At 33.6% G+C, this 18,836-nt stretch overlaps 1 protein-coding gene across 1 annotated transcript in view; it reads right to left on the reverse strand.

Annotated features, from left to right (window-relative positions):
* Window positions 1–3,490: 3,490 nt before the first annotated feature.
* Window positions 3,491–18,836, reverse strand: part of LOC137648183 (uncharacterized) — a 72,176-nt gene continuing 56,830 nt past the window's right edge. The window contains exons 5-7 of the mRNA XM_068381113.1: window positions 10,092–10,892; window positions 8,274–9,782; window positions 3,491–4,191 (exon numbers count right to left, since the gene is read on the reverse strand). Coding sequence (XP_068237214.1) covers window positions 4,036–4,191; window positions 8,274–9,782; window positions 10,092–10,892 — 2,466 coding nt within the window. The 3' untranslated portion in view covers window positions 3,491–4,035. The remainder of the gene's footprint in view (window positions 4,192–8,273; window positions 9,783–10,091; window positions 10,893–18,836) is intronic.

Here is an 18,836-nt window from a genome sequence, read left to right on the forward strand (position 1 = left end):
TATATATATATATATATATATATATATATATATATATATATATATATATTTCTTTAAATCATCAAATCATGGAAAATAAAGAAATTGGATTCTACTTTTTTAAAGTTTACTCATCATATTGAACTCAGGCAACCATTTACCACCAACTAACAATCAAATAAAATAATAATAAACGTTTTTGGGCAGTGAGAATTATCATATACCGTAATATACTCAAACGAAACTTAACATTTCATGGTTTTACCTTCAAACTGAAAATCTGGACTTTCTATATGACAGGAAACATGTACATTAACAAATAAAGATGATAAGCCTTTATGCTACATACTTAGCACATTCATATGTGAATAGTTTAATAATCCTGGCTTCATTCTTCCCATAGTTCATGGAATATACTCTAAAGTTTACATAAAAAGAAAAACTAAAATCTATTCCTTCTTACAAATAACAACGTAAAACAAATATTCCATTAACTAAATAATGATACATTAATAAATAAAAAAGTAATAGAATATAATAATTGCAATATAGGAATTTTGCAGGCGCTAACTTACTAAAAATTTGCCTATTAAATTTGAAGGATACGTACTGTTTGACCAAAGTCAAGAAAATTGAATTCATAGCAGATTTTAAATTAAGAGGAATTTTTAACAAAATTATAAATATTGCCTTTTACCTTACAAGGATATATACTGTTTGACGAAAAGTCAAGAAATTGAATTCATGGCAGATATAAAATTAAGAGGAATTTTTAACAAAATTATAAATATTGCCTTTTACCTTACAAGGATATATACTGTTTGACGAAAAGTCAAGAAATTGAATTCATAGCAGATATAAAATTAAGAGGAATTTTTAACAAAATTATAAATATTGCCTTTTACCTTACAAGGATATATACTGTTTGACGAAAAGTCAAGAAATTGAATTCATAGCAGATATAAAATTAAGAGGAATTTTTAACAAAATTATAAATATTGCCTTTTACCTTACAAGGATATATACTGTTTGACGAAAAGTCAAGAAATTGAATTCATAGCAGATATAAAATTAAGAGGAATTTTTAACAAAATTATAAATATTGCCTTTTACCTTACAAGGATATATATATATATATATATATATATATATATATATATATATATATATATATATATATATATATATATATATATATACTGCTTGACGAAAAGTCAAGGAATTGAATTCATGTCAGATTTAACATTAACAGGAATTTTAAACAATATTATAAATATTCCCACTTACATTACTAGAATGTGTTCCGATCAACGAAAAGTCAAGAAATTGAATTCAAGCAGATTTAACATGAATGGGAATTTTCAACAAAATTATAAATCACTGCATTCACATTCGTCATAGTATACAATACTGTATATCCCAGTGTGAAGGTATAGAAATTTCACATGTAAACCATAACTAAATACTTATCTCTTGAACAAGATTAATTTCCTTAGGCTATAATTATATAAATGATTGACAATACTGGACACGTTAAAGGTTAAACGAGAAAATATATGTAATTTAAAGTCCGTTTGTAGAAGAAAAATAAGATAAATAAATTGAATGGCATTTTCCAATACATAAAATGTACCGTCGTTATTAAAGAAAAAGTTTAGTTCTTTCAGTTTCATAATACAATTAAATACAACATAATGAAATAAAATACATTTACGCCACACTCCAATTCCATTCTTACCCAATGGGGGAAGTACTATACTTGGAAATACATTTAGTTTTCAATACGACGTGTTCGTACATAATAAATATATGATCAATCACTTAGAAAAATTATTAATTATACTTCGGAATATGATTATATATATATATATATATATATATATATATATATATATATATAGATAGATAGATAGATAAATAGATATATATATATATGAATTATATATATATATGCATATATATATGTATATATATATATATATATATATATATATATAAATATGTATGCATATACATATATATGTATATATATGATATGTATATATACACATTATATATATATATATATATATATATATATATATGAATATTTATATATATGTATATATAACATATATGTATATATATATGTATGTATGTATGTATATATATATATAATATATATATATATATATATATATATATATATATATATATATATTTATATATATACACTGTACACAAAATTGTTAGATACGGTTTACATTAAATGTATCTATACTGACAGTAAACAGACTGAACAAAATATGCCAAACATCATAGAGATTACATACTTAATTCATGGTTTATAAGCAAGAAAATAACGATTCTAGAAAAAAAAAACTACAATATGAATATGAGTTCTAAAGAGCTTATAGGCTTAATTATAAATTAATTCATTAGAAAAAAGAAAAGGTGTATAATTTAAAATTAAATATTATTGGCATTTGATCTGTGTCGGAAAGTTTACTTTATTCATAAGTAAGAAAAGTTCTAATACGGGAGACTACTTGACGATTCATAATTGTAAGGGTGCAAATTACATGGATTCTATGAAGTATCTACCTTGAAAATATTAGTTAATTACGATTTTAACATGGAAAACAATCTTCAGCAAAATCCATCTTTTGTCTTCAATAATATAATCGAGCCTCTGTCTTCAATAATTTTCTTTCTATGCTACCATCAAATGGGAAATTAATTTTGACTCATAATACCAAATACTTTCAGTACAGATTACAAGGAACATTCATACCTGGTGTTAGCACCTTGTCAATCAAGACAGGAACTGAATAAAAAAGTTAACAATAATTCTAGAAAAAAATAAATGGTTTTACATGGTGCAAAGAAAACAGCAATTTCTTCTAAATACATAATATTTAAATAACAAACTACTCCTATCTAAATTATACACGGTGTCTCCTCACAAAATAAACGTGAAATTCCACTTTCTACCAATTTTAGTTTCATTTTAGATTTTACAGGAGTTTTAGCCTAAAACTCCGTTTTCTCTGGTGACTGGCATATGAAAAAATGAACATGAAACCAAACCAGTAACTTTAGTGTATAGATTTCCCCGTCAATTGAAATTATAAGTTTCTTGTCTATTCTAACAAAAGTTGGTGAGTTGAAGAAAATTTGTCCTATAAATACTTTCAGTCTGTTTTAAATGATTAAAGCCTGCTGTACTTATAGAGTAAAATAAACTTCATTGAAAGTGAAATTAAAATATCACAGTAACCAAGAACTTAACTCTACATATGCCACGATCAATCCTGTTTAGAAAATTCGTGAGCTAGAACAAGGTAATGTGCGTAAGGCTGGTGCCATTACATTACTAGTATTGTATTTGCACAACACACCACAGACATACAAAAGCTCCCATGAACAATGGGCAGTGATAAATTCCAAAAAAAAAAAAAAAAAAAAAAAAAAACCAGAAACTTCTCACGACATTAAATTGTCCCTGGCATTCTTTTACCCCACCCCCCTCCTCCTCGGGAACCTTCTAACGATTTCTTAGGCAAATCTAATACCCTGTGCTATATGTTTGCATAGTACACCACAGACATACAAAAACTCCCATGACCATTGGGCAGTGATAAATTCCACAAATCACAATACAGAAACTACTCAAGCCATTAAATTACCCATGGCATTCTTTTACCCGACACGGGACCATTCCAGCCATCTCTTAAGCAATTATAATACTATTTGGTATGCACTTGCACAGCACACCACAGACATACAAAAAATTCCGTGATAAATTCCACAAATCATAATACAGAAACTCCTCACGATATTAAATTATCCCCGACATTCTTTTACCCCACATGGGAACCTATTAGCCATCTCTTAGGCAACTCTAATACTCGGTGCTATGTATTTGCACAGCACACCACAGACATAAAAACTCCCATGAACAATGGGCAGTGATAAATTTCACAAATCACAATACAGAGACTACTCAAGCCATTAAATTACCCATGGCATTCTTTTACTCCACATGGGACCATTCCAGCTATCTCCTAGACAACACTAATACTCGGAATTTCTTTCGTAAGTATCACTATCCCTTCTCTTCCTCTTGTTCGATTTGGAAGCCCCTTGGCACAGCAAGTTGATGAGACCTGTGCCACTCTTACCACGAACGTGTATCATAACCTGCTGGTTTTCTTCCAGGGTCTCGGAGACCTGGAGGAGAGAGATTGGTGGATTGAAGTTAAACCTTCAACAATTTAGGTTTAGAGAGATAGGTGGATTTGATGTTAAACCTTTAACAATTTAACTGTTAGGAGATACGTGGATTTGATGTTAAATCTTCAACAATTTATCTGTATAGAGAGATTGGTGGATTGATGTTAAACCTTTGACAATTTATCTGATTAGAGAGATTGGTGGATTGATGTTAAACCTTTAACAATTTATCCGTTTAGAGAGATTGGTGGATTGATGTTAAACCTTTAACAATTTATCTGTTTAGAGAGATTGGTGGATTGATGTTAAACCTTTAACAATTTATCTGTTTAGAGAGAGATAGGTGGATTTGAAGTTAAAATTGCCAATTTACCTGTTTTCAAGATTTTAACTTTTTAAGAAACTTAGGTTCTAAGGGTGATTTAAATTTATATTTACCATTAATGTTTGCCTCATTTTTTAATCACTTATATTTGATGAATTTTATTTTATCAATCTTGGCATTAATATAAATATTTTTTTATTTCAGAGATTAATCAGGCCACTCTGTAAGAGTCCGACTCATTGGGGTGGTAAATCTCTCTCTCTCTCTCTCTCTCTCTCTCTCTCTCTCTCTCTCTCTCTCTCTCTCTCTCTCTCTCTCTCTCTCTCTCTCTACCGTAATTAATCAAAGCACATAACACAGACTACCACGATAACTTTTCTGACAAAATGCTAATGACGAGACAGACTTCTTTTAGTAGTTACTAAGGGATTCTACTGTAGGTACCTTCAAGTTCTGGCGTGCATCGTATTGAGTTTTAAAATCATTGAGCAAAGAATTAAATACTAAAAATAATGACACAGAAGGTTTTTGAAACCTAGACAAACTTATTTCCTAAAGATTAGAAATAGAATTTGTTAAAACAAACAAATTAAATAATATAACAAAAAAAGTACTATTTTTAAAACCTTATTTCCGAAAAATAAGAAATAAAATCAGAATTTGTTGAAAAAAAAAATAATTCAAAGAAAAAATTAGTATGACAAAAAAAAAAAAAAAAAAAAAAAAAACGTTTCATGAAACCTAGACCTACTTATATTTTATATATGAGAAATAGAATTAGAATGTGTTGAAAAAACAATCAAGGCTTTGGATCTGTAGAAGTAGTACACATGAAAAGGAATGTATGTTTGAGGTTAAATCTAGGAAGAAAAAGCCGGATGCTAGGGATAATTAAATATGTATATATATCTAAAAGGTAAGGTTTTTCTGAACAAGGTCAAAGAGGGGTAATTTCTGTTTTGGATTACCTGTAAGAAGTAGTGGTTTCAAGCTTCCTGAATCATTTATTTCCATGACAATAAATGACAAAAAAGTTTGAATCAATACCTGGGTAGGATAGAAGAGTGAAAAATGGGGTTGCCCTGGGTAATATACATACTATAAGGTATATTATAGTACCTCGGGTTACGAGTTACTTTGAAGACGTGCAAATCGGGAGGCGAGCATACAAATTCATTCAAAGTGGGTTACGAGTACTGCATCAGTCTGCGAGCAAAAAATTGCACAATACGGACATTTTTATATGACAAATACTAACGAGACTAAAAGCTGATTAGCAAAAATTAATCCTGTGGTGCCCTTAAGCAACCCACGGAGTGCTAAAAGGATTTTTCCTTCATTTTGCTTCACATTAGCAAGCGTCTCCCTTGCTCAGAGCCTAACTCTTTCCCTCTTTGAGCAACACTTGTAGAAGCATCATCTGGTGTGCACGTCTTTGTAACTCCTTTTTGTAGAGCTATGACTGCATGTTCCTTGTCGAATTGTGATCGTTATTGTTCGTCACAGACATTTAGTACTTTATTGTAAAGTTAAAAGTACAATATCGTGACAACAGTCACCAAGATGATTATGAAAGACAGTTAGAAGGATTATCTGAGAAATAGAAAAACAAGTTATTGCGAAGCCTGAACAAGGTAAGCATGCAGCCGACCAGCCAAAAATGTACAATTGTACTAAAACATCCAAGATTGGTATGATTATAATTCTGAGCAAAAAGTTCTCAAATCCTTTGACATTATAAAGCAGGTGCTGACATCAAGAAATCAACAGCAACGTGTTCTTAATGTTAAAAAATTTCAACTTATCTGGATTAATGAGAAGAAGTTAGCAGATCATAAACTACCGATAACACTATTCGTGAAAGAGAAATGGCTTTGGAGCTACATAAGGTGCAGCATCAAAGGAATATGGAAAACGGACTGAGGAACAAACCTCAAAATATTGTAAAAACACATCTGCGAAATAAAGTTTCGGCATGGTGAACAGCGAATCTATTTGCCAGTAATACAATATCTCCTTTTCATATTTCAAAGAAAAGGAAAAAGCAGTTGTCTAGTAGGTTCCTCGTCAAAACTGAATGCAAGAGAGTAAAAAAAGAGACGACCAAGTGTCCAAAAACCGTAAATTAAGTCGTTCATGAGAGACAACCCCTGACAAATTCTCATGGAGAGAGATTCTCCCACCAAGTAGTAATGCCCTCACCCCCTCCTATTCTTCTCTCGTTTCTCTCACTGCAACTTCGACTCTCCTCAAAGGTAAAATGTGAGTTAATGTCAATATTTCTATTTTTCATAGTGAATGATTAAATTTGTATGCATTTCTCATGTTAGGGGATTATAATTTTAACAACAATTACCACTACAAACCTTTAAAAAGTAGTGTATAAGCATATTTATGGACGTGTGGAACGCATTAAGTGAATTCCTTTATTTCTTAAGATAAAAATTGTTTTAGAATACGAGCATTTTTGGTTGCAAGCTCGTTTCCAGAACGAATCAAACTTGTAAGCCGAGGTACTACTGTAGAATAAAGTGATGTACAGGAACTGTATTCTGTAGGTGTGGAGCAATTGAGCATGCATGAAAAAGAGACAGTAAACGAGAACAGTGACTAATGAAATAGATTTCTGAAAGAAAATTTACTCCCGGAAATACAACATTCACAATTATCTATGTTAATACAAAATGCAGTATTGAGAATTTTATGTGTAGCTAACAGATTAGATAGAAGAGTAAACTGCTAAATGTAAAGGTAAGTAGTAGAATGACATGAATTAGAAAGCATTATAAACTTCACGGTAGCCTTCATAAAAAGATTTGTGAAAAAAAGGAATTGGATAAATAAATATACTAAATATACCAAAGCAGGAATTTGTATGTACACAAAACTTAGGGATTTGACCAGCATCTAAACTCTAAATGATTTTTTACATGTATGAAGTGTTGGGAAAAAACAGTAAATGGAATAAATTTCACATGTGAAGAACAAAAAGGATGGGAAAAGCACTCTTTGAGGTGTAATAAAAAATATGGGATCATATGGTAAAGGACATAACGAGTAAAGTGAGTAATACATAGGTTACTGATGAATCTAAAAAACAGTTATTGGGCAAAAACAATAATACTGGAATAAAATAAAGCACGGGAATTATAAAATGAACTTTGGAATAAAAGATACAAGTAAGGATACAGTATGAAAAGTTTGCACTCCTGGGAGAATAATCTATAACCTACATTTTACCCAATTAACAGTAATAGTCGGCAATTGTTGTCGTTCTGGATGATACGTCGATAAAAAGCGTATACAATCCAGAAATTGTATGAAAATATGAGTAGAAAGATTTTAATTCTATTTGGATTCATTAATTTTAAGCCTTATGAACGGGAATGGAAAATGATTAAGCACCAAGAATGATTGATAACAGCTCGCTTTATAAAATGGGAAAAAAATCCTGGAATACAGCTGCCTTAATATGAAAGATGAACAAGACAAAGCAAGTTAGAAGGCGAGTGGCGTATTGTTTGTCTGTTGGAGGCAGTATATAACATGACTGGCTCTTTGTTAAACTTTGTTTGGGTATATATGTTTTTCATGATATGGAAGTTTTCAGTAAAGTAACCCATTTAATATTTTATGTGGTGAGACCTTAATGTGTATATAATAAATAATACATGTATGTATAATTATTTAAAAAAAATGTTAAACGAATAAAAATTCTGTAAAATTAAGTAAAATAATTAGACACTACACTAACCTCTCTATGTACCATTAGATGATGCTTCAATAAGTACAAAGACTTGTGAGAGTAGGAACAAAACGGGCAGTCAAAATTTCTCTTGAAGAGGTGGCTCTCAAGATGCTTTAAAGAATTCTGCCGGCTCAGAACTGCGGGACATCCTTTGAACTTACAGACATAGGGTATATGTTTCGAATGAAAGAGTGTATAATGATCCACAAGTGTGTTTGGATCTTGGTAATGTTCTGAGCATAAGGGACACTCATACAAATCAGTGCTCTGTCCCTCTGTTTCATCAATCTCCTCTGAAGAGGTTCCAGATTTATTTGTATTAAACTTGACTGCATTTTGCATGGATCTTCTTACAGATGAGAGATCATCCATAGTTTTAGTGCCCAAGAAACTCATACGAGCAAGGTTTTGGGTCATTTGACTTAATTCATTATTTGCACTACCGGTGAGACACCCTTCACTGTTCAAGCTACTAGATCCACTTCCAGCTTCCTGAAAATTTTGGTGATAAACGTTGGTTGAAATTTCAGAGTTGACATCTGGTGCAGCAATATCTAGTGAATTGTTGTCCCGAAAGCCTCTTGTATGCCCTACCTTAACACTTGAATCAACAGCTACATCATTGTCTTTAGAATGTTCACTTCCTAGGTAGTCAAAATATGGTTTAATTACTGAACCACATACGTTCGAAGCTTCAACAGCCTGATTCGCTTTACGGCCACATTTAATGGAAGTATGGGCACTGGTATTATGCATTTCTCCAGTAATACGACTTCTCAAGTCTGTTTTACATGTCTTACCACCTCCTGAGAAAACCAAATTATTCTTATTACCTTCATCAGTCATTTTGCTAAGTAACTGGCTTTCAAACTTAATTTTAGTACCTTTGCTAGACTGACGTTTAACCTTTTGCTTAATATGGTTATTTTCAAAACTAGCTACAGTTTGTTCTTTACAAGAAACCACAATCGAACCACTTTTTCTTTTCAACTTATCATTTTTAGACATCTCAGAACTAATATGCAGACTGTTCTTCAAAGCATTCTGTTCTCCAATATTCTGTAAAATATTTTTCCTCAGTAATGATGAACTAGTTACAGAGACTACAGCAGATTTTTTGATCGACTGTCTTGGAATCACCTCCTCCGCTTCCTCCTGAGTAGGATCTTGGATAACCATTTTAATGTCCTTGTCCAGTTTCTGTACTTTGTCTGATAACTTCTTGGCTTCTCTTTCCAGTTTCAAATACTGTAGTGTTAGTTTTGTTTTCTTTTGGTACAAGTATAAACATTTTGTTTTCCTTTTGAGAATGCTAGGTTCAGTTTTCTTTGGCAACCGTACCTGATACACAGCTTTTGAATTTATCCCCTGAGCTGGGAGTTTCTTTTGAGTGACTTTACTTGAATTATCATTACCAATTGCTTTTTCCTCTGATAATGAATGCCTTCTCAGTCTTAGCCTGTGTTTTAGTACACACCTACGAGAACCTAAGACTCGTTTTTTCTGTTTCATACCCTGAAAAAAAAAATTCCATTATTGAAATGAATGACACTTAAACCAAGACCCTTTCTTTATAAGGGGAAAACTAGAAAACCCAAAGCCCTTTCTTTATAAAAACTAAGCTCATCTTAAGGCTTTTAATGTATATATTTTCAAACTCTCCTGAAACCATATTCATTACCTGTGTATTAAACCTAGAAACCGACATCATATCTTATAATACTTTAATTTAGAGAATGAAAATGTAAAAATTAGCCCCTATAAAATTAATGCAATTTTAAAGACAGATTTGAAATAACAAGACAAACCAGAAAAAAATCTTACTTTCATCCTATTATGAGCCAAAGAGTGGGTGCGAAGAGCAAATTCACAGTTGGTTGTGTAAGTACAAAGGTTACAAGCAATCTTCCTAGGAACTAAATGACTCTTGAGATGGACAGCCAAATTTGTTGTTTTTAATGATACTGGGCAATTGGAATCAATACACGGAAATCCTGACCCTAGGCCCTTTTGTGCAGAGCCTGGACCTTTTGCTGCGGATAAATGGTTCTTTCGAATATGATCCACCAATTCACAAACTGTTGATAACAGTGTGGAGCAACAATTGATGGGCAATCCTTGAAATGTCTGGTTACCAGTCTTACAGCCTTCTACTTTCAAGTCTTGCTCGATTGTAGGTTCTATACTGCTGCCACAGGAAGAAGTTGATGTAATATCAAATACTGAATCCTTCAGCATCTCAGTTTCCGAATATTCAACTGCAAGATCACCTAGAGCTCTTGATAAGGCATCTTCGGCTTCTCGCTTGTTGACATCCTCTTGAAAATCCAACTCCTTTTCTTCTTGCGAATTATTTGCTTCTTCAATATTGGCTTTACTTTCCTTCTTGCATTCTGGCATCCCCATACGTGAGGATCTTCGCAGCAAAAGCTTTTCATCTCCCACTAAAGATGATCTTCTAGTTACTCTTACTGTTCTTGTTCCATGATCCATTTCTCCATCAAAATTCCGGTCTGAAGAACACAGTTGTAATTCTTCCCTTGGAGGTTGCTTCTGTTTCTTACTGCTCTTTCGGTATTTCGAATATCCTTTTCTCATGATCTTGAAATCTTTTGAAACCTGTGGCTAGTGGGAGCAGACACATGTGTCAGCAACTCAGTGATATGATAACTCAGTATTTCAGACTTTAAATGAAAAATTACTTATTAGTGTATTTCATGTTTCTAAACTTGGTTGAAAACAAATTATTAAAACTTTATTTCATGCTTCCTAACCTTTATTTTCTGTTCTTGAATATTCAAATAACAGCTCAAATTTTTCTTTAATTTATAAAATCTTCGGAAGTTCAATAGTACAAGTGAAACATAAAACAACATAGTCACGATCGTGTGTTAAATGAGATATATGTGATGTGTAAGATTACAATTAAGGATACAACTATTCAAGTGTTGACTTTCTGGTTAATATGGTATGCATACTTTCCGTCTAGTGAACTGTCTAATAGCAAACGGACGACTTTCTAAGAAACAAATGTGATGATAAGGCTATGAATTCTTACTATGAATATGAAGCAGTCTACAAGAGTTAAGAGTTTAGAAAAAAAAAAAAAAGACCATAATCAACAGCCAAGAACTTACTACAGAATCGATATAGTAAAAACCATATTAGATTCAAAACCAACCTTCCTCAAAACTAAAACATCTTTGTTTCTAGAGGCAATTAACAAAGATTGATATATACCGATACTACCACAGTTACCTTACAAAATCTAGAGAACTTTTAGTGAAGAGAGTTACCAAATAGAATTTTAGTCTACACTAGTCTAAAATCACAATACAAACGAAAATATAAATACACAGTAGCAGAAAAACTGTATTCAAGAGAAAAACGAACATTAGCAGCTATCATAAAAATCTTAATAACGTATACTCACATGAAATGACTAGACACAATTAAGATAATTTTTTTTTTTTGCTTTAGTATCTAGCAAACACATTAAGAAGTCCCCATATAAAAAAACTACCAAAATAATAGTGATTAGTCTCAAGTAATTGTACTATACAATACAAAGTTTTGGAATATTAATATATGCTGTCTCAATTAACTTCACTAGAATGGCAAGAGACAAGGAAACGATCTAGATGAAATTACCAATCCTTCTAGGTGTCTCGATCCTTCTGGAAGTCACGAGTTCATAATTATTGCTGCAGAATTACAAGAGGCCGTGCTTGTCCAGATGGGACAAACAATCTACATCAACAAGGTCAGGTTAAAGCCAAATTCTGACTTCATTACTAGAGAGGAAGGTTTGCAGGATGGACAGCCCAGTGCGGTTTGGACATTTCATGAACTTTGAATACTTTTCAAAAAGTTATAATGCTACCATAGTTGAAATGACATTGCCCGTCCCTATAATGAAGGAAAGCACCATGAGGCACAATAATAAGAGGAAGTATCAAAAGCAGTTCAGAGTTTTGGCTTTTTCAAATGTAAATATATAAAAATAATGCAAGGGAGGGACACATATAAAAGTAATATTAAGAAAAATTACGGTTATACTTGCTTCTGAAATACTACAGATTCGTAAGCACACGCAATATCAAAATTTAGTTAGTATGAGTTCTGAGAACTTACGCTAAGAGCTGATATACATACATGTACTCTAAAATTTAACAAAATCTGTTAATCACGCAGAGACCAATCAATTACCCTTCAAGAAGAAATTTTCTGAAGACCATTCAAATAACTTTCTTCTCTATTTTCAGACCTACAACTTTGAAAAAGTTCATTTTCTTAATAAAAATCCAAAGATTTTCAACAGGACTTCTATTGTCATTTTCCTATTTCAGCACAAAATATCCTATTTGACCCTTTCTTCTCTCTCTCTGCAAGTTTAGCATTGGACTAAAGCTGAGAGTTCCACTTTAAATCGTTTCTTTTTAGTAGACGTATATGTGAGGGTCATCTTACTACTATTACTACTACTCCGGTGGTATTAAGGCCACATTTTGACCCATGACCGCTCGTGATAGGATTCTCCACTCTTCTCTATCCTGTGCCTGATGGAACCATTCATTTGGGTTTCCCCCCAGAGATTCTTACATCCTCCTCCAAGCATCTTCTCCAGCAACTTCAGCCAAGAATATCCTCTTTGGAGCTCTATCTTCATCCATACGAGCCATATGTCCTGCCCATTGGAGTCTTCTTGATCTAATTACATTACATATATTTGGTTGGTTTGTACTATTTCTCATTTCTCTATTATGTCGTCTTCTCCATCCATTTATTTCTTGGTCATAGATGGGCCTCTCTATTCTTCTCAGAACCCCATTCTCAAAAATTTCAAATTTTTTCTCTAATGTTTTTGTTAGAGACCATGTCTCGTATCCATATATCAAAAATGGTCTGATAACTGTGTTATATATTCTCAATTTTGTTTTACGGGAGATTGATCGTCGTTTAAAAAGGTCTGTAAGGTTGAAATAACATCTGTTGGCTGCTCCAATCCTTGCTGTAACTTCTTCAGCCATTCCAGCGTTCTGCGACATAATAGTACCCAGATATTTAAAGGACTCTACTGTCTCAATTCTGATGCCTGCAAGATCTACATTTCCCTGTAATTGCGGTGTTCTTGCTACTTCCATGATTTTAGTTTTTCCTTCATTTATCTCTAGTCCCACCTGGCAAGCCATTGTTTTGAACTGTGTTGTTAGGTTCTCTACCTCCCTGAGGTTGACCCCTATGATATCTATGTCATCAGCATAGCCTAAGCATTGACCCTTACGTTATTAAAAGTGACACCTTCTTGCCTGGCAGTTATGCTTCTTACTACCTTTCCATCACCAGGTTGAAGAGAAGGGGGGATAGGATGCATCCTTGTTTTAGGCCGCTTTTCACCTGAAAAGTGGTAGCATATCTTGAGCCGCATCTAGCTGAGCATAGGGTATTTTTATAACAGGCTTTCGTTATCCTTACGAGTTTTGAGGGTATTCCGAATACTCTCATTATATTCCACGTTGATGGTAAGTGTATGCTGTCATATGCCTGTTTGAAGTCTATGAATAAGTGGGTTTGTTGCTTATATTCCCAGTATTTTTCTATGACTTGTCTGAAGGAGAATATTTGGTCAATGGTAGACCGTCAAGCTCGGAAACCACGCTGATATTCTCCGATTATACTTTCTGCATAGGTGGTAAGTCTGTGGTATATGATAATTGTAAATATCTTATATGCTGTAGGTAGTAAACAAATACCTCGTAATTACTGCAGATTAATCTGTCTCCCTTCTTATGTATCGGGATAAAGATTCCTTCCTCCCACTGATCTGGAGTAATTTCTTCATTCCAAATTGTCACCATCAGATCATGAAGTTCGTCTTGAATCACTTCACCCCCATATTTCCAAAGCTTTGCTGGGATGTTATCATTTCCTGGGCTTTTATTATTTTTCAAACTTTTAATTACTTTATTGGCTTCCAATCTAGTGGGCGGCTCCAATTCTAATTCAGGACCATAATAAGTCTCCTCATTAATGGGATTTACTGGGTCAGGTCTGTTTAGTAGCTCCTTAAAATACTCTTCATCACATCCTCTTCTCTCGTGAGTATTTCTCCATCTTTATCTTTAATCATTTGGGTTCTAGCTCGGTAACCCCCTTTTAGTTTGTGGACTCCTTGGTAATGTCTAATTCTGCCTCGTTTTCTGTTTTCATCAATTATGTCAAGTTCATCATTCAGTTTTTGTTGTTTTTCCTTCTCAAAACTCTATATACATTTCTGTTTTCCAGTCAGGATACCTCTCTCCAGCCTTCTTCTCTTGGGGCTTGTAATACCTTGGCTCTAACTTGTTTCCTCCTCTCCACCACCTCTCTGCATTCATTGTTATACCAGTGGGCATTTCTTCTTCCTTGTATGTATCCAACTTCATCCTCTGCTGCCTCCTTGACTGTTTCTTCAATTGCTTGCCATTTTGTATTGGCATTTTCAGTATCTGCATCATCGTCTAACATCTCTAGCATTTGAAATCGGTTAGTGAGCTTTATTTGAAAATTGTCCTCTACTGGCACTTCTTTTATCTTTTCTACATCATACCTATTTTTTTTTCTACTTGTTCTGATTTTCTTGCGCACAGTTTTGCTTTAATTTTTGCCCTTACTAAATAATGATCAGTGTCACAGACTGCTCCTCGTAGACTTCTGACGTCTTGTAGAGACCTGCAGTGTTTTCTGCTGAAAAGAAAATGGTCAATTTGGTTGAAGGTTCTACTGTTAGGTAATTTCCATGTATGCTTATGGATATCTTTGTGGGGGAAGAGAGTTCCACCAATTATCAGGTTGTTGGTGATCGTAAAGGAAACCAGTCGTGTTCCATTGTCATTTGAATGTTCATGTAGGCTTTCTCTTCCTATGGCAGGTGCATATGCACTTGTCTCTGCCAACCTTTGAATTGAAGTCTCCAACAAGCACTATCATATCATGTTTTGTGATATCATCAAGGACTTCTTGTAATTTTTCGTAGAACAGATCTTTATCTTGGTCTTCACTGTCTTCTGTAGGGGCATAGCTTCCAATAACTGTTACTCTAAACAACTTACAATTAATTCTAATTGTCGCCAGTCTTTCATCTTGGGACCACTTATTTATCTAAAGAGAATTTTCTATTTAAAAACTGTAATTATGAAACAGGAGAAATTTGGCATAATCACAGCTTCACATTACTTGGAGAAAGAATATAAAACCTTAAGTGAGTAATTTCTATGTAACATGTACCTTCATAAGACAGGACTGTTATTGATAAGAATACTGTAATCATCATCTCCTCCTCCTACGCCTATTGACGCAAAGGGCCTTGGTTAGATTTCGCCACTCGTCTCTATCTTGAGCTTTTAATTCAATAATTCACTATTCATCATCTACTTCACGCTTCATAGTCCTCAGCCATGTAGGCCTGGGTCTTCCAACTCTTCTAGAGCCTTGTGGAGACCTGTTGAAAGTTTGGTGAACTAAATCTCTCTTGGAGAGTGCTAAGAACATAACCAAACCATCTTCATCTTCCCTTCACCATGATCTCATCCACATATGGCACTCGAGTAATCTCTCTTATAGTTTTATTTCTAATCCTGTCCTGCCATTTACCTTCCAATATTCATCTGAAGGTTTTGTTCTCAAATCTACTAAATCTGTCTGATATTGCTTCATTGTCATACCACGACTCATGTCCATACATAACACTGATCTCACTAAACTGATATATAGCCTGACTTTTATATGTAATTTCAGGCTATTTTATTTCTAAATTTTACTTAACTTAAATATCGTCTGATTTGCTTTTTTCAATTTTTCATTAAACTAAAATTCTAAAGATCCCGTATTAAATAGAGATCATAGTTCCTAAATATTTAAATGATTCCACCTCAATAATCCTTTCTCCTTCCAATGATACTTCATCTTCCAATGCATATTCCGTTCTCATCATCTCTTTCTTTCTTCTATTTATCTTGAGCCCAAACTCAAGTGATAATTCAGGCATTCTGGTAAGCAAGCTTTGCAGGTCCTGTGGTGTTCTGCTAATAAGGAAAGCATCATCAGCATACTCTAGGTCAGCTAATTTTCTATTACCAATCCAGTCTAATCCTTCTCCACCATCCCCAACTGTTCTATGCATTACAAAACCCCTAAGGAGAATAAACAACATAGGGGACAGCACATTCCCTCTGAGTACTCCACTGTTCACTGCAAATTCACTTGATAGGACTCCACCCTTTGCATATGCTATGTTCATGAACAGATTTAATCAAATTTACATATTTGAGAGGAATTCGATAATAACGCAGGACTCTCCACAAAATTGGCCGGTGCACACTATCAAATGCTTTTTCATAGTCCACAAATGCCATCAAAAGTGGATTCATGTTCATGTCTCAGCTTTTCCTCAATCTTTCTCTCTAATCTCTTTAGAATGAGCATACTAAATATTCTTCATGACAAATGTCTTAAGTGTGATGTCTCTGTAATTATTGCAATCAGTTAGAAATTTTTTTACCATTTTCACCAACACTCCTAGCTCCCAATCATCTGGTTTTGCCTCTTCACACCACATTTTACAAAATAATCTTGTATGTATTCTGGAAGTCACTTTATTTTCGAGCAAATGTTATTCCATTGTATCAAGGGGCTTTCCATCTCTTTAGTTTTTTAATGATGGCTTCGACTTCAAACACACTGAATTCATTCATGGGCACAACAAGGTCTTCCACAGCTTCAGATATATCAATCAAATTATTCCCTTCATATCTCCTTTTCATGACCTCACTAAAGTGTTCCATCTAACGGTACCTTTCTTCATCTTCTGTTGTTATAACAAATCAATCTCTTTTGATGGGTATATACTTCTTCTTCTTAGCCCTAGTAGAGATTTCATTTATAATTCTGTGAGCAATTCTCACACCACAGCCACTCCCTGAATTCATGGCTTTGTCTGCATCATCTGCTTTCCTGTCTAAATATTCTCTCCAGAGATTCTTTTGACTTCACTATCAATACTGGAATACCTAACATGCTCTAAAATGTAATTTTCATTACTTCGTCGAAAACTTTCAATAATCAATTTCTGTCTTTGTCTCCTGAGTATCATTAGATATCCATGATTTTCTTCTTGTAACTACATGTCCCAAAACTTCACTACCAACTGACTGATATATGTTCTTAATACCACACCATTCATCATTAATCATCTGCTCTTCGTCTCTTAAAGTCTCTAAGACTGCAAATCCAGTCCTACATTCAATTGCAAAGGTTTCTCTGTGCTTATCTTCTAGAAGTTTAATTGTATCAAAACTAAGAATTCTATCTACATTTCGGTTGGGTGCTTCCAGTTTTGATTTTAGAGTGGTAATGAGGAGCTGGTGATCACTATCAATGTCTGCACCTCTGTAGCTGTTTATATTTCTCAGAGTCCTCCTTCTTTCTTTATTAATGGCTATGTGATCTACTTGATTTTTGTAATTGCCACATGGTGAAGTCCATGTATATTTTTGGATGTTATTGTGATGGAAAAGAGTACCTCTAATAACAAGATAATGTTGAACAAAAACTAGTGTGCCCCATTTTCATTTGCAACTTGTTGGTGCATAGCAAACTATAATACTCATATTGCACTGCTTTGATTTAAACTTTACTAGCAACACTCTTCTATTCACAGCTCTCCAGTCCATTAATGCCTTTTCTGCTCTTGGTGCCATCATCATTCATACCTCTTCTCTTCCAACTCCACCTGTTCTTCCTGAGAATATATATATATTGACTTGGTCTAAGATGTCTTTACCAATCCCCTTACAAAGTGTTTCCCCTAGGGCCAAGATATCTAAAGTATATTTCATAAATTCATTTCCAATTGCTGTAACTTCCCAATATGATTCGTGGTTCTAACATTCCAATCACCAATTTAAAATTTTTCTTCAATATTTGTAATCCGTGAGAATCTTAGCACCCCGTTATGCCCGGAACTGGGGGCCACTCTGTCATTCTTGCTTTCAATAGACTAACTAAATCCAGAGAGGATTCATTGACTAAATTCATTAAAGGGTAGCCATTTCCTTGTGATGCGCAGTACCTACCTAACTATGGAAAGTGACCCCTGCTAGTCCATACTTATTCCATCAAGATCATCAGCCATGCACCAGGAGTAAAATCCCAAAAGACACCTTGTCTATTGCCTTAAACCCAATCTGATACCCAGCTGCCAGTGACTTCATCGAGATTTAAGGGTGCATTTCCTACACACCCAAACTTCTTGTTACTCCGCTAAGTTGCTCATCTGCTAATATAACCGTTGGCAAACATGGATTGCTAAGATATACCACTTAGCACGGTATATGATGATAAGTCTAATCAGGCATGAACAGAGCGACAAAGAGAACTTGAAAAATATAGTCTTAAAAAGAAAACTTTTAGTTCAGACTGTAGTTACAACACCAAATAAAGATACAACAATAAAAGTTAACCTCATCTACCCCTACTACAATAAGAATTATTTTTACATGAATACAAAATTACAATTGAACTCCATACTTT

Source organism: Palaemon carinicauda, chromosome 1 (assembly GCF_036898095.1).
Source record: "Palaemon carinicauda isolate YSFRI2023 chromosome 1, ASM3689809v2, whole genome shotgun sequence".
Lineage (NCBI taxonomy): Eukaryota > Metazoa > Arthropoda > Malacostraca > Decapoda > Palaemonidae > Palaemon > Palaemon carinicauda.